The 23,664-nt window shown below is 43.1% G+C and overlaps 1 protein-coding gene, 1 non-coding gene and 1 pseudogene across 4 annotated transcripts in view; 2 read left to right on the forward strand and 1 right to left on the reverse strand.

Moving 5' to 3' along the window:
• GAB3 (GRB2 associated binding protein 3) overlaps window positions 1–23,664 on the forward strand; it is an 88,123-nt gene that overhangs the window by 45,245 nt on the left and 19,214 nt on the right. For 2 of the 3 annotated variants that reach the window (XM_021682828.1, XM_021682839.1), the window contains exons 2-6: window positions 741–1,044; window positions 3,429–3,630; window positions 4,075–4,529; window positions 22,360–22,415; window positions 22,799–23,018. In XM_021682828.1, coding sequence (XP_021538503.1) covers window positions 741–1,044; window positions 3,429–3,630; window positions 4,075–4,529; window positions 22,360–22,415; window positions 22,799–23,018 — 1,237 coding nt within the window. The remainder of the gene's footprint in view (window positions 1–740; window positions 1,045–3,428; window positions 3,631–4,074; window positions 4,530–22,359; window positions 22,416–22,798; window positions 23,019–23,664) is intronic. The other variant, XM_021682836.1, reaches the window with a different exon arrangement.
• On the forward strand, window positions 11,372–11,478 carry LOC123323454. Its single transcript, XR_006539399.1, has one exon. It is a non-coding gene; the product is annotated as a U6 spliceosomal RNA (small nuclear RNA).
• Window positions 13,321–14,505, reverse strand: LOC110574172 (annotated as a pseudogene).

A 23,664-nucleotide genomic window follows, 5' to 3' on the forward strand; every position in this document is an offset into this window, starting at 1 on the left:
AAAATAAAGTTTAAAAAAATCCTTTGGCCCAGAGCTCTCCCACTTTATAGTCAGACATCCCTAAAGAATTGGCTATACTCCCCCTCTCTACTTTTTCTTTTACCTCACACGCATTACTAGTTCTTCCATCCTCACTTGAGTTCAAATCCCTTCCTGCAGCTGGACACCTTAGTTAATTTCTCTGAACCTCAATGTTCTCATACAGAAAATGGACATAAAAATAGTTACCTCTCCCATAGGATATTTTTGGAGACTAAATGGGTTCTGGTAGAGCACTTGGGGGTTTACAGAAAGACAGTCGTCAACTTCAGATGATGAAGTCAAATGTATATGATTCTTCCTTTCTTGTTGAGCAACTCTCTAGAAGTTAAATAACAGTGTTAGATGATACAATGGTGGGCACTCCTCATATGTGTGATTTGAATGTCTGATCTTGGCTTTTGGACTGAGCCGGATGGTGGTAAGAAAGCTTTCTTATTAGTCACTAAGGTTTTTTTTCAGCGTGAGTATACATCCGTTTCTTTTACGTACCTTTGCCGCATCCATGGTGACGATTGTACGACTCCAGTCCTGAGGACCCGTCCTTACAGTCATTGAATAAAACAGACTCGAAGATGGTGCATTAGTCATTTCATCCAAAGCATTTCCTTGTTGGAATGGCCGGTTGATTTTTCTGCCGTCCTTGTCATGAAGCAAGCGCCGTTGGTGCAGTAACTCCCTGTCGCATCGCCTCTCCGCAGGCCTGGCGCAGGCGCTGGTTTGTCCTCCGGCGGGGCCGCATGAGCGGCAACCCCGACGTGCTGGAGTACTACAGGAGCAAGCACTCGAGCAAGCCCATCCGCGCCATCGACCTGAGCGAGTGCGCCGTCTGGAAGCACGTGGGCCCTGGCTTCGTGCGGAAGGAGTTTCAGAATAATTTCGTGTTCATTGTCAAGACGACTTCTCGTACCTTTTATCTGGTGGCCAAGACTGAGGTGGAAATGCTGGTGTGGGTGTACAGCATCAGTCAGGTCTGCAACCTCGGCCAGCTGGAGGATGGCGCAGGTGAGAGCAGAGCTGGGGTTCCTGTGCGCGGGGCGGGGGTGGGGGGGGTGGCCGCGGGAGGGGCCGGGGACGAGGCCCGCCCGCCTCCTCAAGCGTGTCTGGACAGGCTGCTTGATATCAGAATTGTTCCCACAAACTACACGGCTAGAGGTGCCTTCCTTTCACCTGGTTCTAGATTTCAGGCCTGAACGTGCCACATCCTGAACGTTACAAGTGACTTCAGTGGCTTCGAAGCCACTCCACAGCTTTGCTTGCATCAGCCACAGACAACAGATGCAGTAAAAGTAGAATGTGGGTGACGATGTCCTGGAGGGCTCTGGTTTTCCCCACGCTGTTGCTGCTGCTGATTTCCAGGAAATATTAAATATCAGTGTTTTTCGGTAATTCACGGAACTCCAGTTTTTCTGTTGTCGACTGGGTTGTTCAGCCCGGGGAGGTAGAAGGACAGAACTCGGCTACTTCTCATAGGCAGGGAAGAATTTCTCATATCTCCAATCAGCTTGAGCTGTGTGCAGGACAAATTAGCTCTGAGGTTGCCCTGGGCCACTCCTGGGCTTGCTCACACTTGCTCTCTCTTTCATACACATGCAAGCACATGTATTCCTATGTATTGTGCACCTAGCGTTACATTTCACTTACCTTCATGGAGTTTGCTGGGGAGCCCCTAATCCTCAACCTGTTGAGATCTTGACTCTGATTTCCTTTAGCATGTTAATCAGTCCTAAGTTCCAGTGGCCAATGGCTTCAACGTCTCCACCCTTACTTTATGCTTGTCACCTGCCACGGAAACACACACTGGAACACTAGGTGGCGGTGGGGAGTCAGCTGCAGCTCTCTAGGGTGGCACAGGACCGTGTGCTTCCTGAGGACAAAATCCTTTTCTTTTCATGAACCTGGGAAGCTTAGTAAGTGCAGTTAGCTATTCAGTCACATTACTGAGCTTCGAAAGCACTGAAATAAAAGGAAATGAAGTGATGGCAAGCTCTTTATCCTTGCTACAACAGAGAAGCTTACTTGCAAAGTTGCAGTGAATCCTTCCCAGCCAGAGTCCAACTCAGTGCAAACAGACTGTCCCTGACCAATTCTTCCAGGCTTGCCGCTCGCTCTCTGCCACCTTAGTCCCTACCTTCAGCCCAAACTACATAGATATCCGTGTGCAATGTTATGTGTCTCCTCTGTTTCTTTCCTCATCCGGGAGTTATCCTAAAACATAGATATATAACATGTTTCCCAGTATCCAAAGTGGAACAGGAATGAGTCAGACACCAGGCAGAAAGTGGACAGGTCTGGTGGGAATTTGGAAGAAGCCAGAAACCACCCCCTATGACCTTTATCATTCCCTATACCCCACCCCCCCCTTAGTTTTTAAGAGGATGTAAGAGTAGAGTCCTCTTCATCTGAGAACCACGCCCAGAGATCTTTCTTGTGGCTTTTCACATACAGTGTTTGGTCCTGTATCCAGCAACCCTAGCTAGTCAACGCATCATGTGCACTGTAGCCAGGAGCTCTGCTAAATGCTCTTGTGTATTAGCTCAGCTTATCCTCGGAGCGATTTTGTGGTGTATGTGCTTTACAAAGAAGGAAACTTGCAGCAGGTAGGTAGCAGGCCTACGGTTCCAGTAGAGCCTGGACTTGAACTCAGGCAGTGCTTGGCCACTCGGACTCAGGAATCCTGAACTTCTGCCAACGTGGTTCAAAGGGGAAATAAAAGCCGGCTTTTCATTGGAAGTCTCTGAATATCATGCTCCTTGAGAAATGTCGGCTTTACCAGCCATCACACCCTATTTCTTTCTTTCCTTTTCCTTACACATCATTACCATTATTCTTTATTTATGTTTTATTTGTCTGTCTCCTCTAGTGGACTGTAGACTCCAGTGAAGGCAGAGTCTGTCTTGGCACAGTTAGAACAGTTCTGCGCGCATAGTAGGTGCAATAGGAGGTATTCTGCCTAGACAGAAATACCCATATATCTGCATATGCAGATGTACATATCTGCACACATGCATATGTAAGTATGTACATACATGTTATGCATAAATATACGTGTGTGTGTGTGTGTGTGTGTGTATTTGTTGAGTGAATAAACAGTAATGCAGGGCTACGGCCGAGAGCCATAAAGAAGCTGTGAGTAGACTATGTTACTGCAGATTTTTAGGCCAAGAATGCTTGGCTTTTTTTACTCTTAATTGATTCAACACTTCAGTCTTGGAACATTGGCCTTCTTCCCCAGACATTGTTTATAGCTTGGGGAAATGGTCTCCTCCATCAGTACAAACACCAGCTGTGATTTGCATCTTCTATTTGGCCTCGTAGATGCTGTTTGAGATTTGTGAGTGAGTGCTATAGCCATTCTTAAACGTTAACCCAGGAAATGATTTCTCCAGCAGATTCCATGGAGAGCTTCTCTCGCATGCCCTGCTCCCTCCAGCCATCCCCTGCCAGCTCCCTTCCCACCTCCTTGCCGAGAGATGACCTAAGCACGAATTCCGTAGCCGCCGAGGAAAGCAGAAGTGAGTCAGAGTTTCTCTCCCTTCCTGATTATCTGATTCTGTCCAACTGTGAGACTGGAAGACCGCGGCACACCAGGTATGCTCATGTGCACGTCTCTCTGTGTCTGTGGAACCTCCGCTGCCTTCTCTGGCGGGCTCTAGTGCTGACGTGTGCTCAGCATGCCTGACCAAATCAGTCCATTTAGCTGTAGCATCTGCTAGCGGGTGTGTCTCCCCTCACCTCTTCCTGCGGCAGCCAAGGTGGGGACAGATCACCATCAACCACTATGAGGGCTGAGTCATGCATGTGGCTTTCATGTCTAACCTTGAATTTTCATATGTATCTGACACCGATAGGATGACAAAAATGAACAAACCATTGGTTCCTGCATCCAGGGATTGGTGAGGGCTGTGGAGGGAATGTGGAAGCATGGGAAAGAGGCCAGCATGGGTTTTGTCGTGGATAGGTGGCCTTCCTCTTCTGACTTCTGCCAGGGACTTGCTCCATTTCAGTCACATTTATATGCTTTTTTCCCCGCAGTCTGCCCACCAGATGTGATAGCTGGTCAAACTCAGACCGCTCATTGGAACAGACTTCATTTGATGACGTTTTTGTTGACTGCCTGCAGCCCGTGCCCCCCAGTAACTTGGCCCACCCCTCACGCCATGGGAGTGGCTCTCAGAAGGCGCCTTCCCTGAGGCCTCAGGCTGCCCTGTTATGGAGCAGAGATATCAATGGGCCAACCAGGGATCACTGTTCTTCACCATTGCCAGAAACTTCCTTAAATTCCACCATTCAGGTAGATAAAAACCAAGGTTCCTTGCCCTATGAGGCAAAAGAACTAGACATCATGTCCAACATGCCACCTCCCCGCCCCCCGAAGCCAAGCCATCTCTCTGAACGGCGCCCAGAGAAGCAGCTCAAGAAGCCAGAGTGCACTATGGCACCAAGAAGAATCTCTCTCTCCGGTTTAGATAACATGAGGACCTGGAAAGGTAAGTGTTGGTTGCTGACAGTGAGAGTGAAGCCTGCCTCCTCTTTACTCCTTGTGTCCACACGAGGACATTGCAAGTGTCCCTGACTCAAGCCAGGCTGGTCTTCCAATAGAGCCAGGCCATTGGCGGAAGCACACACCCTGAATGCTCGAAATTCCCCTTCAAGTCTGGCCACCGGTAGAGATCCTTAGGTCCCTGTGGCCGCTGAAGGAAGTCAGAGCCAGGTTTTTTTTTTTTACCAAGTTGTCACCATTAAGATAATTCTCACCCAGCCCTATCAGCTTGGTCTGTTGGCATGCCCTCCTGGAGCCCTCTTTTGCCTTTCTCTGTAAAGCTGTTTATTCTGATGGGCTTGCCTTGCTGCCTCCTCTCTCCCCTCTACCTCCCTCTCTCCACCCCCGCCCCCCCGCCAGTGTTCCAACCAAATATGATCAATGTAATCACTCCCACACTGCTACCTATAAGGTCATATCTTAAAGGAATTCTGCAAGTTTAAGGAATGCAAACCCATTTCAAATTGTGTCAATTTCTCATTCTGACTGTGTAGGGGCGCCTGGGTGGCTCAGTCGTTAAGCGTCTGCCTTCAGCTCAGGTCATGGTCCCAGGGTCCTGGGATCGAGCCCCGCATCGGGTTCCCTGCTCCACGGGAAGCCTGCTTCTCCCTCTCCCACTCCCCCTTCCTTGTGTTCCCTCTCTTGCTGTCTCTCTCTGTCAAATGAATAAATAAAATCTTAAAAAAAAAAAAAACCACAGAGGTTTTGACCATGAAACAGAGACCCAAAACGACAGTGATGGATAGAAGCAAAATGGATCCAATAAAGCAGAGGGAGTACGTCAAATTGATTATTCTGCCTAGCCCGTTGAGGTCTCCCTGGAATCAATGGTTGTGTTTAACAGCAGAGTGGAGTCAAGGTTCATTATTGTCCACATGGATCTCTGTCCAGTGACCCAGCACCCTCGATTGCAAAGGCCCTCGAATTCCCAACACTCTCCAGTGCCCCCTCTGCCATAAAGGAAATGCTGTGTATGGGAGGGTCTGCCTCTCAGCTCTGCTTTCTCTCCCATTGGGCCCCATGGTCCAGTCTGCACCAATGCCACAATCCCTTAATTATTGACATTTCTGTCTTAAAGTCTTCCCCATCTGTTCTTTTTTTTTTTTAAGATTTTATTTATTTATTTGAGAGAGAATGAGATAGAGAGAGAGCATGAGAGGGGGGAGGGTCAGAGGGAGAAGCAGACTCCCTGCTGAGCAGGGAGCCCGATGCGGGACTTGATCCCGGGGCTCCAGGATCATGACCTGAGCTGAAGGCAGTCGCTTAACCAACTGAGCCACCCAGGCACCCCCTTCCCATCTGTTCTTAGTACCATGCCTATTCTAGGCCAAGTTTATTTTTTATTTTTTTTTATTTTTCGACAGAGAGAGATAGCGAGAGAGGGAACACAAGCAGGGGGAGTGGGAGAGGGAGAAGCAGGCTTCCCACCGAGCAAGGAGCCCGATGTGGGACTTGATCCCAGGACCCTGGGATCATGACCTGAGCCGAAGGCAGACGCTTAACGACTGAGCCACCCAGGCGCCCCTCTAGGCCAAGTTTAGAGTCAGCTGGTCAGGTTCCAAACATACAGACACAAATCCAACTTGTGAAGATTTGACATTCATACAATGTTGAGTTTTTCAGCTCATGAACAGTAAATATCCTTCCATTTATATAGGTCTTATTTGATTTCTGTCTATAATTTGATTTATAGTTTTTAGTGAAGTCTTGCATATCTCTTAACGTAATTCCACATATTTCTTCTTTTTTTAATGTTATTGTCAATGGTATTTTAATAACTTTTTTGCTACTATCTAAAAATTAATTTAGGGGTGCCTGGGTGGCTGAGTTGTTAAGCGTCTGCCTTGGGCTCAGGTCCTGATCCCAGGGTCCTGGGATCGAGCCACGCCTCGGGCTGCCCGCTCAGCGGGAGCCTGCTTCTCCCTCTCCCATTCCCCCTGCTTGTGTTCCCTCTCTCGCTGTCTCTCTCTGTCAAATAAATAAATAAAACTTTTAAAAAAATTAATTTAGTTTTGGGGCACCTGGGTGGCTCTGTTGGTGAGCATCTGCCTTCGGCTCAAGTCATGATCCCAGCATCCTGGGATAGAGCCCCACGTTGGGCTCCCTGCTTAGCGGGGAGCCTGCTTCTCCCTCTCCCTCTGCTATTCCCTTGCTTGTGCTCTCTCTCTCTCTCTCTGTCAAATGAAGAAATAAAATCTTTAAAAAATTAATTTAGTTTGATGTTTTGATTTTGTATCTAGCTTTTTTTTTTTTTTAAAGATTTTATTTATTTATTTGACAGAGAAAGACACAGCGAGAGAGGGAACACAAGCAGGGGGAGTGGGAGAGGGAGAAGCAGACTCCCCGCCGAGCAGGGAGCCCGATGCGGGACTCGATCCAGGGACTCCAGGATCATGACCTGAGACGAAGGCAGTCACTTAACCAACTGAGCCACCCAGGCGCCCTGTATCTAGCTTTTCTAAACTAGAGATTATGTTGCATTTTCTTTGTTTACAATCATATCACATGCAAATACTAATAATAACTGCATTTCATCTTTTATAACACATACTTTCATTTACTTTTTCTCCTGTCCCTGCTTGGGCTAGGAAGTCTAGGACATTGCTGAATCTGAGTGGTCATAACAAGGATCCTTCTCTTATTCCAGCATTTCACCATTATAATGCGACCTGCAGATTTTTGTCAATACCATTCATACCATTCAGTAGATTAAAGACATTCTCTGATAACACTACTTAGCCAAGTGTTATTTTTTAAAACTCATAATGGATATTGAATTTGTTGAAACATTTTATTTTATTTTATTTTTATTTTATTTTTTTTAAGATTTTATTCATTCATTTGACAGAGAGAGACACAGCGAGAGAGGGAACACAAGCAGGGGGAGTGGGAGAGGGAGAAGCAGGCTTCCCGCTGAGCAAGGAGCCCGATGCAGGGCTCGATCCCAGGACCCTGAGATCATGACCTGAGCCGAAGGCAGACGTTCAATGACTGAGCCACCCAGGCGCCCTGAAACATTTTATGATCATATGATTTTTCTCTTTTATCTTCTTAATGTGAGGAAGTTTATTGGTTAATTTTTTTTGAATGACAAACCAACCTTGCATTCCTAAAATAAACTCAACTTCATCATAAAGGGTATCCTTTAAATAAATTACTAGATTTGTTTTGCTCATATTATGTTTTGAACTTGTTTTTTGATCTGTGTTTCTGAGGGAGATTGTCCTATACTTTTCTTTTCTTCTGATAACTCTGTCAGGTTTTGGTAGGAGAGAAAAAGGTTATGCTGACTTCATAAAACAACCTAGAAAGTTTTCTTCTTTTTTAGTGTTTAGAAAAATTTGTGTATGATTGGTATTATTTCTACCTTAGTTGATTGCTAAAATTTACTAGAAAAGCCCCTGGGACATGGGGTTTGCTTTGAGGAAAGATGTTTAAATTAAGGAGTCAGTTTCTTTCTTTAGTCTTTAATAGACTATTCAGATTTTCTATATTTTTCAAGCAATCTGTTTATTTCTCCTAATTTTTCAAACTTTTTGTCATAAAATTGATTATAATAGCCTCTTGTTATCTGTAGGATCTGTAATAATAGCTTCTTTTCATTCCTGATATTCATAATGTTGGCCTTCATCTGTTTTTCTTAATCAGTCTTGCTGGCAGTTTATCATTTTTACTAGTTGTTTTGTTTCAAGTAAGCTCTACGCCCAAAATGCGGCTTGTACTCACGATCCCGAGATCAAGAGTCACATGCTCTACCCACTGAGCCAGCCAGGCACTCCTGTTTTGCATTGGTTTTTGTTTTGTTTTGTTTTTTGTTTGTTTGTTTGTTTACCAGAGTACAAATTTTGGCTTTGTTGATTTTTTTTCCAGTTGTATATTTGTTTTCTGTTGCATAAACTTTTGCTCATATCTTTATTCTGTCCTTCCTTCTTGGGTCAGCAAACTGTGGCCTATGGGCCAAATCTGACCAACAGCCTGTTTTTTTACAGCCCACCAACTAAGAATGGTTTTTACACTTTTAAGGGGTTGTAAAAAAAAAAAAAAATACCATTTGGTTCTTTCCAGAAAAAGTTTCCTGACTCCTGTTGTACGTCCTTGGAGGTAATTTGCATATTTCCCTAAATTCTTTTAATGGATGGGTGGCTTATTGAATTTCTGCCTTTCTTTTTTAACTAACGTACATGTTTAAGGCTACAGATTTTCTGTAAACATTGTCTTAGCCACATCCCACACATTTTGAGATGTCATATTTTCATTTTCATTCAATTCAAAATATTTTCTAGTTTTCATTGTGGTCTCTTCTTTGCCCCATACATTATTTACAACTGCATTTCTTAATTTCCAAACCTGAGAATTTTCTAGTGATTTTTCTCATTGATTATATTTTGGTTAGAGAACATCCTCTAGTTCAGCCCTTAGAAATTTGAGATTTCTTTGCAGCTCAATACACAGGTATTTTTGTGAATAATCTGAATATACCTGAAAAGTATGCATACTCTGAAATTGCTCAGTGAGGTATTCTATGCAGGTCACTCAGGTCAAGTTCTTCAGTGATCATGTCATTCATCCCTCCTCTATCTGCACTGTTTTTCTGTTTCCTTTATTGTAGCAGTTACCGAGAGGTATGTTCAAGTCTACCCCTATGATTGAAGAGTGAGTGTCTCTTTCTCGTTTATAATTCTGTCAGATTTTTCTGTGTATCATTAAAAGCTATGTTATTAGTTACATACGTCTTAGGATTTTATATTTTCCTAGTGAATTGAAACTTTTATCAATTTGTCATGACTCTCTAGTAATGTTTTTGTCTTAAAGTCTATTTTATATGATATTAACATAGCTATGCCTGTATTAAGTACTAAATACTACTAATAAATACTAACCAACAGGTTAGTATTGGCATGGTACGTATTTTCTCACTGTTTGGCTTTCATCTTTTCCATGACTAAATTTTAGATACATTTCGGTTTTTTGTTTGTTTTTTTTTTTAAAGATTTTTATTTATTTGACAGAGAGAGAGACAGCGAGAGCAGGAACACAAGCAGGGGGAGTGGGAGAGGGAGAAGCATGTGGGACTCGATCCCGGGACCCCGGGATCATGACCTGAGCCGAAGGCAGACGCTTAACGACTGAGCCACCCAGGCGCCCCTAGATACATTTCTTATAAAAAACATACAGCTATTTTTTGTATTGTTATTTAAATTTTTCATCTAGTCTGACAGTCTTTCTCTTTTAACTGGAAAGGTTAACCTATTTACATTAATTAGATTCATTTTTACCATTTTATTTTGTGGTTTCTGTTTTTCCTGTTTGTACAAAATTTCTTACATGTAATCTCATTCCTTGCTTTCTTCTGAATTGAGTTTGCTACCTCTTTTCAGTTTTGTTTTTTACCTCTTTTCAGTTGTAACCTCTACTGATTTGGAAGTTATACATTCCATTTCTACTTTTAGTGATTACCTTCTATATTTTTGTCATGCATACTTAATATCTGAAATTTATCAATATCCTTACTCTTCTCCCAGTGTAATACAAAGACATTAGAATGCTTTAGACCTAATTACCTCTCCCAACTTAATATACTAATACCATGTAGTATTTTATTTTATTTTTATTTTTTATTATTATGTTATGTTAATCATCGTACATTACATCATTAATTTTTGATGTAGTGTTCCATGATTCATTATTTGCGTATACCATGTAATATTTTACTTCTATCTTTAAATCCCATAGGATAAACATTGGTATTATTTTATACAGTCATTTTTTTTTTAAAGATTTTATTTATTTATCTGACAGAGAGAGACACAGCTAGAGAGGGAACACAAGTAGGGGGGAGTGGGAGAGGGAGAAGCAGGCTCCCCGCCGAGCAGGGAGCCTGATGCAGGGCTCGATCCCAGAACCCTGGGATCATGACCCGAGCCAAAGGGAGCCGCTTAACCGACTGAGCCACCCAGGCGCCCCTACAGTCATTTTTTTTAAGCTTCACTTACATTAAGTATTTTGCTAGTTTATCATTGCTTCTGGCATCTCCTAACTTCATTCTGGGATGATTTTAATTCTTTTTGTGGCTTATAGATTCACAGTTACTATATCTTCAAATATTGCCTCTCCATTGTCCCTACTTTTCCTCTGGGGATCCAATTATATGTATTATAGATTTCACACTCTGTCTTGTGTGTTTCTTGAATTCTCTTTTACATCTTTCATCTCTTTGTACTGAATTCCAGTAATTTCTTTCAATTTTTGAAGTCTCTCTTCGGTTGTGCCTAATCTGCTGTATAACTCATATTTTGAGTCCAAATTTCATTTATTTAATTTTTTTTTTTAAGATTTCATTTATTTATTTGAGAGAGAGAGAATGAGAGACAGAGAGCATGAGAGGGAGGAGGGTCAGAGGGAGAAGCAGACTCCCTGCCGAGCAGGGAGCCCGATGCGGGACTCGATCCCGGGACTCCAGGATCATGACCTGAGTCGAAGGCAGTCGCTTAACCGACTGAGCCACCCAGGCGCCCCAGATACCAGATTCTTTTTTTTTTTTTTTTAAAGATTTTATTTATTTGAGAGAGAGAATGAGAGAGAGAGCACATGAGAGGGGGGAGGGTCAGAGGGAGGAGCAGACCCCCCGCCGAGCAGGGAGCCCGATGCGGGACTCGATCCCGGGACTCCAGGGCCATGACCTGAGCCGAAGGCAGTCGCTTAACCAACTGAGCCACCCAGGCGCCCTCATTTATTTAATTTTTAAAGGAATATTTATATTTCAAACTCACTATTATAAGAAGGTACATAGTGCTTACTTCGGCAGCACATACACTAAAATTGGAATGATACAGAAAAGATCAGCATGGCCCCTGCACAAGGATGACTGGCAAATTAATGAAATATTCCTTATTTTGCTTTCCTTTTCTAATGTTTATGGGTGGAGAAACAGGCTCTGATCAGTGACTACCTAACTGAGGGCCCTTCTGGTTTCAAATCCTACCCCCAATTCTTCCTCCTCCAGAAAGCAAAAAGTTATACAATGAAAAGTCTCCTTTGTACCTCTGTCTCCTGTTTGCTCTTTCCCTATCACCCATATCCTTCTTGAGAGTTTTCTGGATATTCAAGAAAATATGCATATATAATCTACTTTTTAATGCAAATAGTAGCATTCTTACACTCTACCGTATCCATTGATATTCCTCTTAAGAACATATCTTGGATATTATTCAGCCATAAAAAAGAATGAGGGGCGCCTAGCTGGCTCAGTCAGTAGAGCATGCGACTCTTGATCTTGGGGTTATGAGTTTGAGCCTTAGGTTGTAGAGATTACTTAAAAATAAAATAAGAAAAAAGGAATGAAATCTTGTCATTTGCAATGACATAGATAGAGCTAGAGAATATAATACTAAGTGAAATAAGTCAGTCAGAGAAAAACAAATAGCATATGATTTCACTCATATGTGGTATTTAAGAAACAAACGAGCAAAGGGAAAAAGAGAGACAAACCAAGAAACAGACTCTTAACTATAGAGAACACACTGGTGGTCAGCAGAGGGGAGGTGGGGTGAGGGGTTGGGTGAACTAGGTGATGGGGATGAAGGCGGGCACTTGTGATGGGCATTGGGTGATCAAAATAAAATCTTTAAAAAACTTTAAAAATTTTAAAAAGAATATATCTTGGTGATTTTTTACATTAGTAGAAACATACCTTATGGCCCAGCAATTTCGCTTCTAGGAATGTAGCCTACAGTTGCTCTTAAGGACAGTATTGGGACAGCAGCAGTGTTTGAATGGGGACTGTATAGTATTTGTAATTTTGGTAGATGGTGTAGATTGGTTTAACTCCTGTGAAGGGCAATTTTACCTACAGAAATGGGGCACCTGGGTGGCTCAGTCGCTTCAGTGGCTGCCTTTGGCTTAGATGACGTCATGATTCCAGGGTCCTGGGATAGAGCCCCGCTCCCTGCTCCGCGGGGAGCATGCTTCTCCCTCTGCCTCTGCCCTTCCCCTCTGCTGGTGCTCGCTCTCTCTCATGCTGTCTGTCTCTCTCTCAAATAAATAAATAGAATCTTAAGAAAAAAAATGCTTTCACATGTAAAAAATTATATGTGTACATGGTTGGTGATTGAAAATTGTGAAAGATTGGAATTAACCTTAATGTTCATTAATAGAGACATGGTTAAATACATTATTCTATATCCATTCAATGCAATGGTTCATATTTGTAAACAAGTCAGGTAGTTCTCTGCTTATATTAGATAATAATATTATATCAATGTCGAATTTGCTGAATTTGATAAAAAGCACTGCAGTTATATAAAAGGACGTCCTTTTTCTTTTTTTTAAGTTTTATCTTTTTTTTTAAGATTTTATTTATTTAGGGGCGCCTGGGTGGCTCAGTCATTAAGCGTCTGCCTTGGGCTCAGGTCATGATCCCAGGGTCCTGGGATCGAGCCCCGCATCGGGCTCCCTGCTCGGCAGAGAGCCTGCTTCTCCCTCTCCCACTCCCCCTGCTTGTGTTCCCTCTCTCACTGTCTCTCTCTCTGTCAAATAAATAAATAAAACCTTAAAAAACCCTGGTTTTAGAAACTAAACCCAACATTTCCAGTAACCGTAGAAACAGTTAAAATTTGCCATGAAAGCCCTTACATCGTGCTTGATATAGGGAGGTAGGAAGATGCAAAAACCAGGACACATGAGACATGACATTTTATCTACAATGCCTGTTCGCTTTACTGAGGGTGTAGTTTCAAAATTCAGTCACCTTCTTCAGCTTCAGACTCAGGTTCTTCTTTAACACCTTTGAGCCACTCTACAAACTTTTTCATTTGCTCAAGGAAGACACTTCTCCCCTTTGCAACATGTGCATCTTTATACAACTTCAGAATGGGCTTTTCACTCAGGACTTCAGGTTTATAAAAAAGCACCACTATTTTCTGGAAGGCTTTCATGAAATGAATGTTGTCATAGCAATACTCTTGAATCTTCAGTAACAGTCAGCTCAGACTGACCTTGGGTAGTAAAGGCAGCAAGTAAAGGGCTGTATTGCTTCCAAGTGCCTGATGGCTTGCTCTGCTACCAGACTATTCCAATGACAACGGGTTCTGGGATGTTGTTTTTGTTTTTGTTTTCATCTCCTCCTTGACATACAAAATTATATCCTTACATGGATCACCACAGGACATCTGTTCTTGAAGTTCTTTCTGGAGTTCCTCTCGAGCTCTCGGGTTTGCTAATTCTGAACATATTCTGAAAGTTCTTTCAAGCCTGCCTCAGTGAAATACTTGGTGAAGTGTTCAACGCTATGTTTATTGGCAGGAAAAAAGACTTGCAGCTACTGCATAGATATCTTTTTCATGTATTCATGATTTAAAGAGCTTTACGGCAAAAGCTGCTGAAACCCCTTCTTTAACCAAATTCTCATTAGAAAAGCTATTAAGAATGGATGCATTAAGTGTCCCATTAGCCAGAAGAACACCGATCAACATAGCCACCTTGTTCTTCTCTGACTCTGAAAAACCCTTTAAGAACTGCAGCAGCTTTTTTACTTCATCTTCAAAACCTTTCTCCACGTATTTGTAGCGCCTGATTGACTTGTTAAAAACCTGAGCAAATGTTTGCATGGTCTCCAGATCTTCTTGTGCTGCGAACACACAAACATCTGCGTGCATCATGTCATCTGCCAGTATACCGCGTGGGGCCAGCGTTCCGCCGGCCACCAGAATGTCCAAGAGTGTTTCTGCATGTCGGCGGTAATCAAGTTTTGCTCCAGAAGCATCGAGACACTTTGCTACTGCTTCCAAATCAGCACCAGTTTCAGTGAAGCCTTGAATAGTACAGTCTTGAAACTGAGTATGGTCATACCTCTCTTTTTCATCGTTTTTTCTGGTTTTAAAACGCTGGCCTGATAGCGCTGACTTTTGCTGCTTTTGATTATTCATAAAAGACATCTGAATTTAAGGCGACGAAAAAAGAGCCGGAAATCCCTGATGCGGCGGCAACTGTGGAGGTGTCTCTTCTCCCCAAATAAGTTTTGGATTATTGTTTTATGCGTTTGTCTTTTAAATCAGTTAAGAGAAGAAATGAGAAAATTATATACTTCTACAGTCTTTTATATTTACCCTACATGATTCTCTTTAGTTCTTTGTGAGGGTTTGCGTTACCATCTGGTGTCATTTCCCTTTCAACCTGTATTAGGGTCTTCCTTTAGTATTTCTTATAAGGAAGATCTGCTAGCAGTAAGTTCTCTCGATCTTTGTTTCTCTGGGGATGTTTTTATTTCACCTTCATTTTTGAAATACAGTTATGCCGGATGTAGAATTCTCGTTTGACAGATTTTTTTTCTTTCAGCATTTTGAATTTCTAATCCTACTACCTTCTGGCTTTCCATTGTTTCCGATGAGTAGTCTGCTATTAATCTTACTGTGATTCTCTTGTACCTAGAGAGCTGGTTTTCTCTTACTGCATTCGAGATTTTCTCCTTGCCTTTGATTTTCAACATTTGACTATGATGTGTCTAGGTATTGATGTGTTTGTGTTTAGCTTACTTGGAGTTCTTTGAGCTTCTTAGATGTAGATTAATGTTCTTCATCAAATTTGGGAAGTATTCTGCCATTGTTTCTTCAAAAGAATTACCTCCTTTTTTTTTTCTCCCTTCTCTCCTCTCCTTGTAGGACTCTAATTACATGTATGTTAATACACTTGATGGTGACAAGTCTTTGAGGCTTTGTTCGTTTTTCTTCGTTCTCATTATTTCTTTTTCAGACTGGACAATTTATATTGATCTATTTGGAGTTCATTGATTTTTCTATCAGTTCACATCTTCTCTTGAGGACTTCTTGTGAATTTACATTGTAGTTATTGTACTTTTCAACTCCAAAATTCCATTTGCTTTTTTCCAATTTCTAACTTTTTATTGATGAGTCATTGTTATATTATCTTACAACTTTTTTTAAAGATTTATTTATTTTAAAGATTTTATTTATTTGAGAGAGATAGCAAGAGAGAGCATGAGCAAGGTGGAGGGGCAGGGAGAGAGGGAGAGGCAGGCTCCCTACTGAGCAGGGAGCCAGGCATAGGGCTCGATCCCAGGACCCTGGGACCATGACCTGAGCCAAAGGCAGATGCTTAATGACTGAGCCACCCAGGCACCCCTAAGGGTTTATTTATTCATTTGCAGGGGAGAGGGAGAAGGACAGAGAGAATCCTGAAGCAGACTCCCTGCTGAATGCAGAGCCTGATGCAGAGCTCTATCCCAGGACCCCAAGATCATGACCTGAGCTGGAATCCAGAATAGGCAATTTAACCGACTGAGCCACCCAGGTGCCCCTATCTTGTAATTTTTTGAACATGGTTTCCATTTGGTTCTTTGAACATATTAATAATAACAGTTTGGGGCGCCTGGATGGCTCAGTCGTTAAGCAGCTGCCTTTGGCTCAGGTCATGATCTCAGGGTCCTGGGATCGAGTCCTGCATCAGGTCCGTTGCTCAGCAGGGAGTCTACTTCTCCCTCTCCCCCTGCTTGTGCTCTCTCTTTCTCTCTCTCTCTCAAATAAATAAACTCTTAAAAAAGTAATAGCATTTTGAAGTCTTTCCTGCTAATTCAAATATCTAGAACTTTTCAGAGACAGTTTTTATTGACTGATTTTTTTTCCTTCTTTGTGTCTGTTTTAATTTTTTGTTGAAAACCGACTATTTTAGGTGCACCTGGGTGGCTCAGTCAGTTAAGCGTCTACCTTCGGCTCAGGTCATGATCTCCAGGTCCTGGGATCGAGTCCCATGTCGGGCTCACAGCTCAGCGGAGAGTCGGCTTCTCCCTCTCCCTCTGCCTCTCCCCCTGCTTGTGTGCTCTCTCTCCCTCTCTAATGAATAAATAAAATCTTTAAAAAAATAAAAATAAAAATTTCTTTAAATGGGACGCCTGGATGGCTCAGTCGGTTAAGTGTCTGCCTTGGGCTCAGGTCATGATCTCAGGGTCCTGGGATTGAGCCCCACATCGGGCTCCCTGCTCAGTGGGAAGCCTGCTTCTCCCTCTTACTCTCCTCTGTGTACTCTTTCTCTCTCTCTCAAATAAATAAATAAAATCTTAAAAAAAAGAAAACTGACTATTTTAAAGATTTTTATTTAAGTAATTTCTATCCCCAACTTGGGGCTCAAATTTACAATCCCGAGATCAAGAGTGGCATGCTCTACTGACTGAGCTAGTCAGGAGCCCTTCAAAACTGGCTATTTTAGATAATATAGCAACTGCATTCTGATTCCACCTAGGATTTGTTATTATGGTGTATGTTTGTTTAATGACGCTCAGACTAATTTTCTGGAGTCTACTTCTGCACACAATGTGCAGCTGCTGAAATCTCTGCTTCGTTTTTGTCTTTTGTGTTCCTTACTTTTATTTTTAATTCTGGCTTCCCAGAGGTCTGGGTCAGCATAGTTTACTAGTCAGCCAGTGGTCGGTCAGAGTATATGCTGAAACTCTTGAGCCAGCGAGGCTTCCACCCTTTGCCAGTCTGTTTACAAGCCTGTCCCAGCTCTTACTTTCTATGTGGGCAAGGCCTCATGTAGCTACCTACCTCTTTGACCTCTTCTAAATGAGTGTACCTCGTGCGTCCACACAGCTTCCCAGACCTGCCAAGGGAGTATGGGATTTCATCAAGGTACACTTTGCTTGACTCATTGCCTAGATCATCTTGCTGTGTTTCTGGCTGGTCCACTTGTTTGCTGCTCACCGTGATTGTCACTGGTCACCACTGCTTTTGATAACACCTAGAGGGTGGGGTGTTTATATGCTTGATCCAAATCAAATGAGTCCCCTTGGACAGCAGAGCTGTTGGTCTTCATGAGGGGGTTGGGAGCTCCCCAAGCTCAAATGCCACAGACTCACACTGTTCTTATCTGGTATCCAGGAGTTTTTCTTGAATAAATGCTTTTCAATTTGTTGTATGCTTTCGGTAAATTTGAAGAGTCCCAAAATAGTTGTTTTTTTATAGTTATGTACTGTTTTATCATTGCTTTTGGGGGCATGGCTTTGCTGAGCTCTTTCTTCAACCAATTTAATAGTCCTCCCTTCCTCTGTTTGCTGATAGTTTATATAGGATTTTTACATTAATAATCACAAGTGATATTAATCTGTAGTTTTCTGATTTGCTTTATCATGATCAGGTTGAGCTACCAAAGTTATACTTCATAAAAAGAATTAGAAATATGTTTTTATTTTTCTATGCTTCGGAACAATTTGTGTAGCACTGGTCTTTGAAAGGTTGGTAAAATTCTCTGTGGAAATCATGTGGTCCTGGTGCTTTGGGGAGGTAGCACCATGGTGATTTTTTCTATTCTGTGGTATTTTATATTTGTAAGATTTCTGTTCCTTTTTTTTTTTTTTTAAGATTCTATTTATTTATTTGACAGAGAGACAGCGAGAGAGGGAACACAAGCAGGGGGAGTGGGAGAGGGAGAAGCAGGCTTCCCGCCGAGCAGGGAGCCCCATGCGGGGCTCCATCCCAGGACCCTGGGATCATGACCTGAGTGGAAGGCAGACACTTCACGACTGAGCCACCCAGGTGCCCCAAGGTTTCTATTCCTATTTGGGTCACTTTTGGTATACTTTATTTTCCTAGGAAATTATCCATTTCATTTAGATTTTAAAATTATATAGAAATTGGTACAGAATTGTCTCTGTGTTTCTTTTAATTTCCTGTGCTTCAGTGATAACTTGATCCTTTTCAGTTCTTATTTGGATATTTGTGCTTACCCCCGCCCCCCTTATTGATTAGATTGACTAGTCGGTTGCCTTTTGGTTATTTTTTTCTCCAGAAAACAAAGATTTTGATTTTTTTTTTTTAAGATTTTATTTTTAAGTAATCTCTGCACCTAACGTGGGGCTTGAACTCACAGCCCTGAGATCAAGAGTCACAAGCTCCACCGACTGAACCAGCCAGGCACCCCAAAGATTTTGTTTTTTAAAATTAAGTCTACTCGGGGTGCCTGGGTGGCTCAGTTGTTAAGCATCAGCCTTCGGCTCAGGTCATGATCCCAGGGTCCTGGGATCGAGCCCTGCATCGGGCTCCCTGCTCCACGGGAAGCCTGCTTCTCCCACTCCCACTCCCCCTGCTTGTGTTCCCTCTCTCACTGTGTCTCTCTCTGTCAAATAAATAAATAAAATCTTTAAAAAAAAAAAATTAAGTCTACTCTTGGGGCGCCTGGCTGGCTCAGTTGGTTAAGCGACTGCCTTCGGCTCAGGTCATGATCTTGGAGTCCCGGGATCGAGTCCCGCATCGGGCTCCCTGCTCGGCAGGGAGTCTGCTTCTCCCTCTGACCCTCCCCCCTCTCATGTGCTTGCTCTCTCATTCTCTCTCTCTCAAATAAATAAATAAAATCTTTAAAAAAAAAATTAAGTCTACTCTTTCTCTACACTCTATTGTTTTCTTTTATCTTTATTTTGTAATGTCTTTTGGTTTTCTCTGTTGTTCTTTCTCTAGCTTTGAACTGGGTATTTAATTAATTAATTAATTTTTAAAAAAGATTTTATTTATTTGTGGGGCGCCTGGGTGGCTCAGTCGTTAAGCGTCTGCCTTTGGCTCAGGTCATGGTCCCAGGGTCCTGGGATCGAGCCCCACATCGGGCTCCCTGCTCGGCGGGAAGCCTGCTTCTCCCTCTCCCACTCCCCCTGCTTGTGTTCCCTCTCTCTCTGTGTCTCTCTCTGTCAAATAAATAAATAAAATCTTAAAAAAAAAGGTTTTATTTATTTGTTAGAGAGATCGCGAGAGAGAAAGAGCACAAGCAGGGGGAGCCGCAGAGGGAGAGGGAGAAGCAGGCTCCCCGCCGAGCAGGGAGCCCAACGTGGGGCTCGATCCCAGGACCCCGGGATCATGAACTGAGCCAAAGGCAGTCGCTTGACCGACTGAGCCACTCAGGCGTCCCTAATTTATTTATTTTTATTCTGGCATTTTATCAATATAGCCGTTGTAATAGAATTTACCATTTTAGGTAAAATTGACCAGCCAGTTAATCCAGGTACTTGGTGGGCCCTTTCAATATGTAGCGTCAGGTGTTACTTTATCTGTGGACTTTTTCTTGGATTATAGTTTTTAATATTAGTACTATACCATTGTTTGGTTTTCCTTCTATGAGGAATCTAATAATAAATACGTATACTGCATCTTGTTTGCCTGTCTTCTATTTCAACCATTTTTTTTCTGTGATTCTTTTTCTTTTTTATTCTCTTAGCTGTTTGCTGGCATTTCTTCAATGGCATTTATTGAATTTTCACTTGAATCTTTTTCCCTGGGAATCTTGTGACTTAGGCTTCATCTCTGAGACTGGTTTTATCTTTCTCTTCACTTTTTTCCCTGAGTACAGTCATTCAATTCTTATTTCATTATGTCTATTTCTTCAACCATTTCTGTCCTTTGTTTTAATGATTTATTTATTTATGTATTTGAGAGAGAGAGAGCACGAGCGGGGGAGGAGCAGACTCCCCGCTGAGCAGGGAGCCCCATGCTGGGCTCAATGCCAGAACGCTGAGATCATGACCTGAGCCAAAATCAAGAGTCAGACAGTTAAACGACTGAGCCACCCAGGCGCCCCTATCCTTTGTTGTTGTTGTTGTTGTTGTTTTAAGATTTTATTTATTTATTTGACAGAGAGAGAGTGAGCACAAGTAGGGGGAGGGGCAGGCAGAGGGAGAGGGAGAAGCAGGCTCCCGAATCAGGCTCCCGCCGGACACAGGGCTCAATCCCAGGACCCCGGGATCATGACCTGAGCCGAAGGCAGACGTTTAACCGACTGAGCTACCCAGGTGCCCCCTATCATTTGTTTTAAAGCAAAGGGTTAGAAATAAAATTGATACCTAATATTAGAGGAATACTCAAATTATGATCCATCTGTAGAATGAAACACAATACCAGTGAATAAAAGAATGAAGAAATTCTTGATTGTGTTTCTCTGCCCTGATCTCCAAGATATTAAGTGAAAAAATCAAGTTGCAGAATTGGGAGTATAATATGCTACCATTTGTGTTAAAAAGGAATATATAAAGAAATAAAAATATGTGTATATGTATACATATATGTGTATACAGATGGTCCCTGACTTATGATGGTTCGATTTAGGATTTAAAAAAGATTTATTTATTTATTTGAGAGAGAGAGAAAAAGTGCACATGTGTGCACGAGCGGGGGTGGGGGGCGGGCACCGCAGAGGAAGAGAGTGACAAGCAGACTCCCCACTGAGCGGGGGCAGGGGTGGGCAACATGGGGCTTGATCCCAGGACCCTGAGATCATGACCAGAGCTGAAATCAAGAGTCGGACACTCAACCAACTGAGCCATGCAGGCGCCCCCAATTTAGGATTTTTTTTACTTTATGATAGTGCAAAGGCAATATGCATTCCATAGAAACTGTACTTAGAGTTTTGAATTTGGATCTTTCCCAGGCAGGAAAATAAAATAAAAATAAAATGAAATAGGCTTGTGTCTTAGCTGATTTTGCCCAACTGTAGGTGAATGTTAGTGTTCTGAGCACGTTTAAGGCAGGCTAGGCTAAACTATAATGTTTGGTAGGTTAGATGTAGTAAACACATTTTTTATTTAGAATATTTTCAATTTAGGGTGGCTTTATCAGGACATCACCGATAAAGGAAGTTGAGGAAGATCTGTATATAATGCACAATCTCCCATTACGTCTTTCTGAGCTGGGGATTATTCTCTCACTTTAAGATGATGTTGACTCTTGGGGCACCTGGGTGGCTCAGAAACCAATCAGAAACCAAATCCGATTCTTGGTTTCAGCTCAGGTCATGATCTCAGGGTCATAAGATCGAGCCCTGCGTTGGGCTCACATGCTGGACGTGGAGCCTAAGATTCTCTCTCTCCCTCTCCCTCTGCCCCCCTCCCCGAAAAAAGATGATGTTTACTCTTCAGTATATTTTTCCAAGGCAACCTGACTTTTCATATCTCCAAGTCCTTAAGGAACACTTCCCTGGTACCCACTTGCTGAGAGCACTGGACTTTTCTAACATTATTCTGTGGTTGCTCATCTTCCTGCTCTTTGAATATTGGGATTCTGTAGGGTTTTGTAGTTAAACTGCTCTCAACACTTGCAACTTAGATGGACTCATCTACTCTTATGGTTTTGACTGCCATCTCTAAGCTGCTAATTCCCAAAAATCATATCTCATTTGAGTCTAGGCCCATTTATCTTACTGCTCTGCTTTCTGGACATGTCTTCTTTCAGTTCAACAATTATTCTAAATGTTTATGTCACACTGTTTGTCACATCCATCTGAGAAGTTTCTAGTCCTGGATTAACCCAACTTTCCTCTTTCTCCATGCCTGTACCTGAGTGGCTGGCTATTGCTGCAGAAAATCATGATCACAGGTCTCCAGTTCACCCTCAGTGATGCTCTGTGGTGCTGCCCCTTGTCTGCTTATCACAAGGGATCTTGTACACCTTCTCTCTTCAAACCTCCCTCTCTGTCTCTATCATCTCTATGCTCAGAAAATTCATATAATAAATGCAACAGGCATTTGTTAACTCTTTGCTATATGTCCTCCTCATTCATTGAGAGAACTGAAGCCATGATACAGAAACTTCCAAATCTGGTCTGATTTCCGTCTGTTGGTGAATGTGCTCTGACTGCCCAACTAGACGTAATAGCAAGCTTTGTGTATAGAAACTGTGTTATGCTTCTCTTCCTCTCCAGAGCTGAGCATAGGGCCTTGAGGTCCATAGGGACTTGGAACCTAGTTTCAACTGATACCGTCTTACGTTTTCACCACCCTGGCTTGTTTCTTACAGCTGATGTAGAAGGCCAATCATTAAGACACCGAGACAAGCGGCTTAGTTTAAATTTGGTAAGTTTGGCACTTGAGTTCCTTTAAGCCTCAATTTGACCAAAAATAGCCTGACCAACATATGTTCCCTTTAGGTCTTTTGAGACTCAGCACTGAGTGTTCTGTGAGGACCCTGCCAGTTCTAATGGCTCAGACCCTTGTCTGGCTCGGGGCAGGACTTCGGGCATCACATTATATGTAGAGCATCTGCAGACATTCCTAACCCACTGTCTTCTAGCATCACCTTCAGGAGAGTCTCACTCACCTCATACAATAGGTGCAGAAGCAGAGCTGCAGTTGGAAGCTTATTGGACTTTCCTAAGGAAGTTCGAGGTTATGCTTGGATAATTTGCAACCAAAGCCCCGTGTGCAGCCATTTTCATGACCGTTCTGTTTTCTTGCAGCCGTGCGGGTTCTCCCCCATGTCCCCTACGGCTTCAGGAGGGGCTGAAGACGGCTACGTGCCCATGGGCCCCCAGGCGGCCGTCTCTGGTCTTGGAGCCCGCTGCAGCCATGACGACTACATCCCAATGAGCCCAGGAAGCATCTCAAGCCCGCTGCCTGAGCTGCCTGTGGACCTGGAGCCTCCGCCAGTGAACAGAAATCTCAAGCCTCAGAGGAAACGTAAGCCACTTGACCAGGCGCGCCATGCAGGAGAGGGGGTATGGGTCCTAGAGGCCATGTGAAAAAGTTTCCTTCCTGACACTCTGGGAAGAAAGCACTAGAGGAACCACCTCCGAGGGCTGGGAAGTGTAAGGAGCAGTGGCCGGGACTGCATGGGAAGGGCTGGGAAAGCTTGCCACCCCAGACTGAGAAAAGGAGGCATAGGACTTAAGGCACTGTGGCCCTGCAAATACAGCCTACAAAGCCAAGTTCATTCCAGAGGGCTCACCTTCAGCTGCTTCCCTAACAAAGGCCCAGAACTAAGCGATGATGATGAAACCCGCCTGGCGTCTCTTTGTTTAAACAGACTTGAATATAATCACAGTGAGGTAGCCAAGAATGACTTTTGACAGGAATTCCTGAATGCCAGACCTGGTCACATGCAATTTCTCACTCACTGCCTTGCACATGCCCATCAGCAGAGGTGTCTGGGGGCAATGAGCAGTCTGGATCCTATAGGCCCAGAGCTCCTCAAAGCTTCTGCCTTGTTCCCAGGCAGCTTCTCTGGTCTGCAAACAGCATGGACAGAGAGGGAGAAAGGAGAAGAGGGAAAGAAAAGCAGGTCAAAGTAACTTGCTAACTTCATTCTTGCCCATTGCCACCTCCC

The sequence above is a fragment of the Neomonachus schauinslandi genome, chromosome X (genome assembly GCF_002201575.2).
Source record: "Neomonachus schauinslandi chromosome X, ASM220157v2, whole genome shotgun sequence".
NCBI classification, from domain to species: Eukaryota; Metazoa; Chordata; class Mammalia; order Carnivora; family Phocidae; genus Neomonachus; species Neomonachus schauinslandi.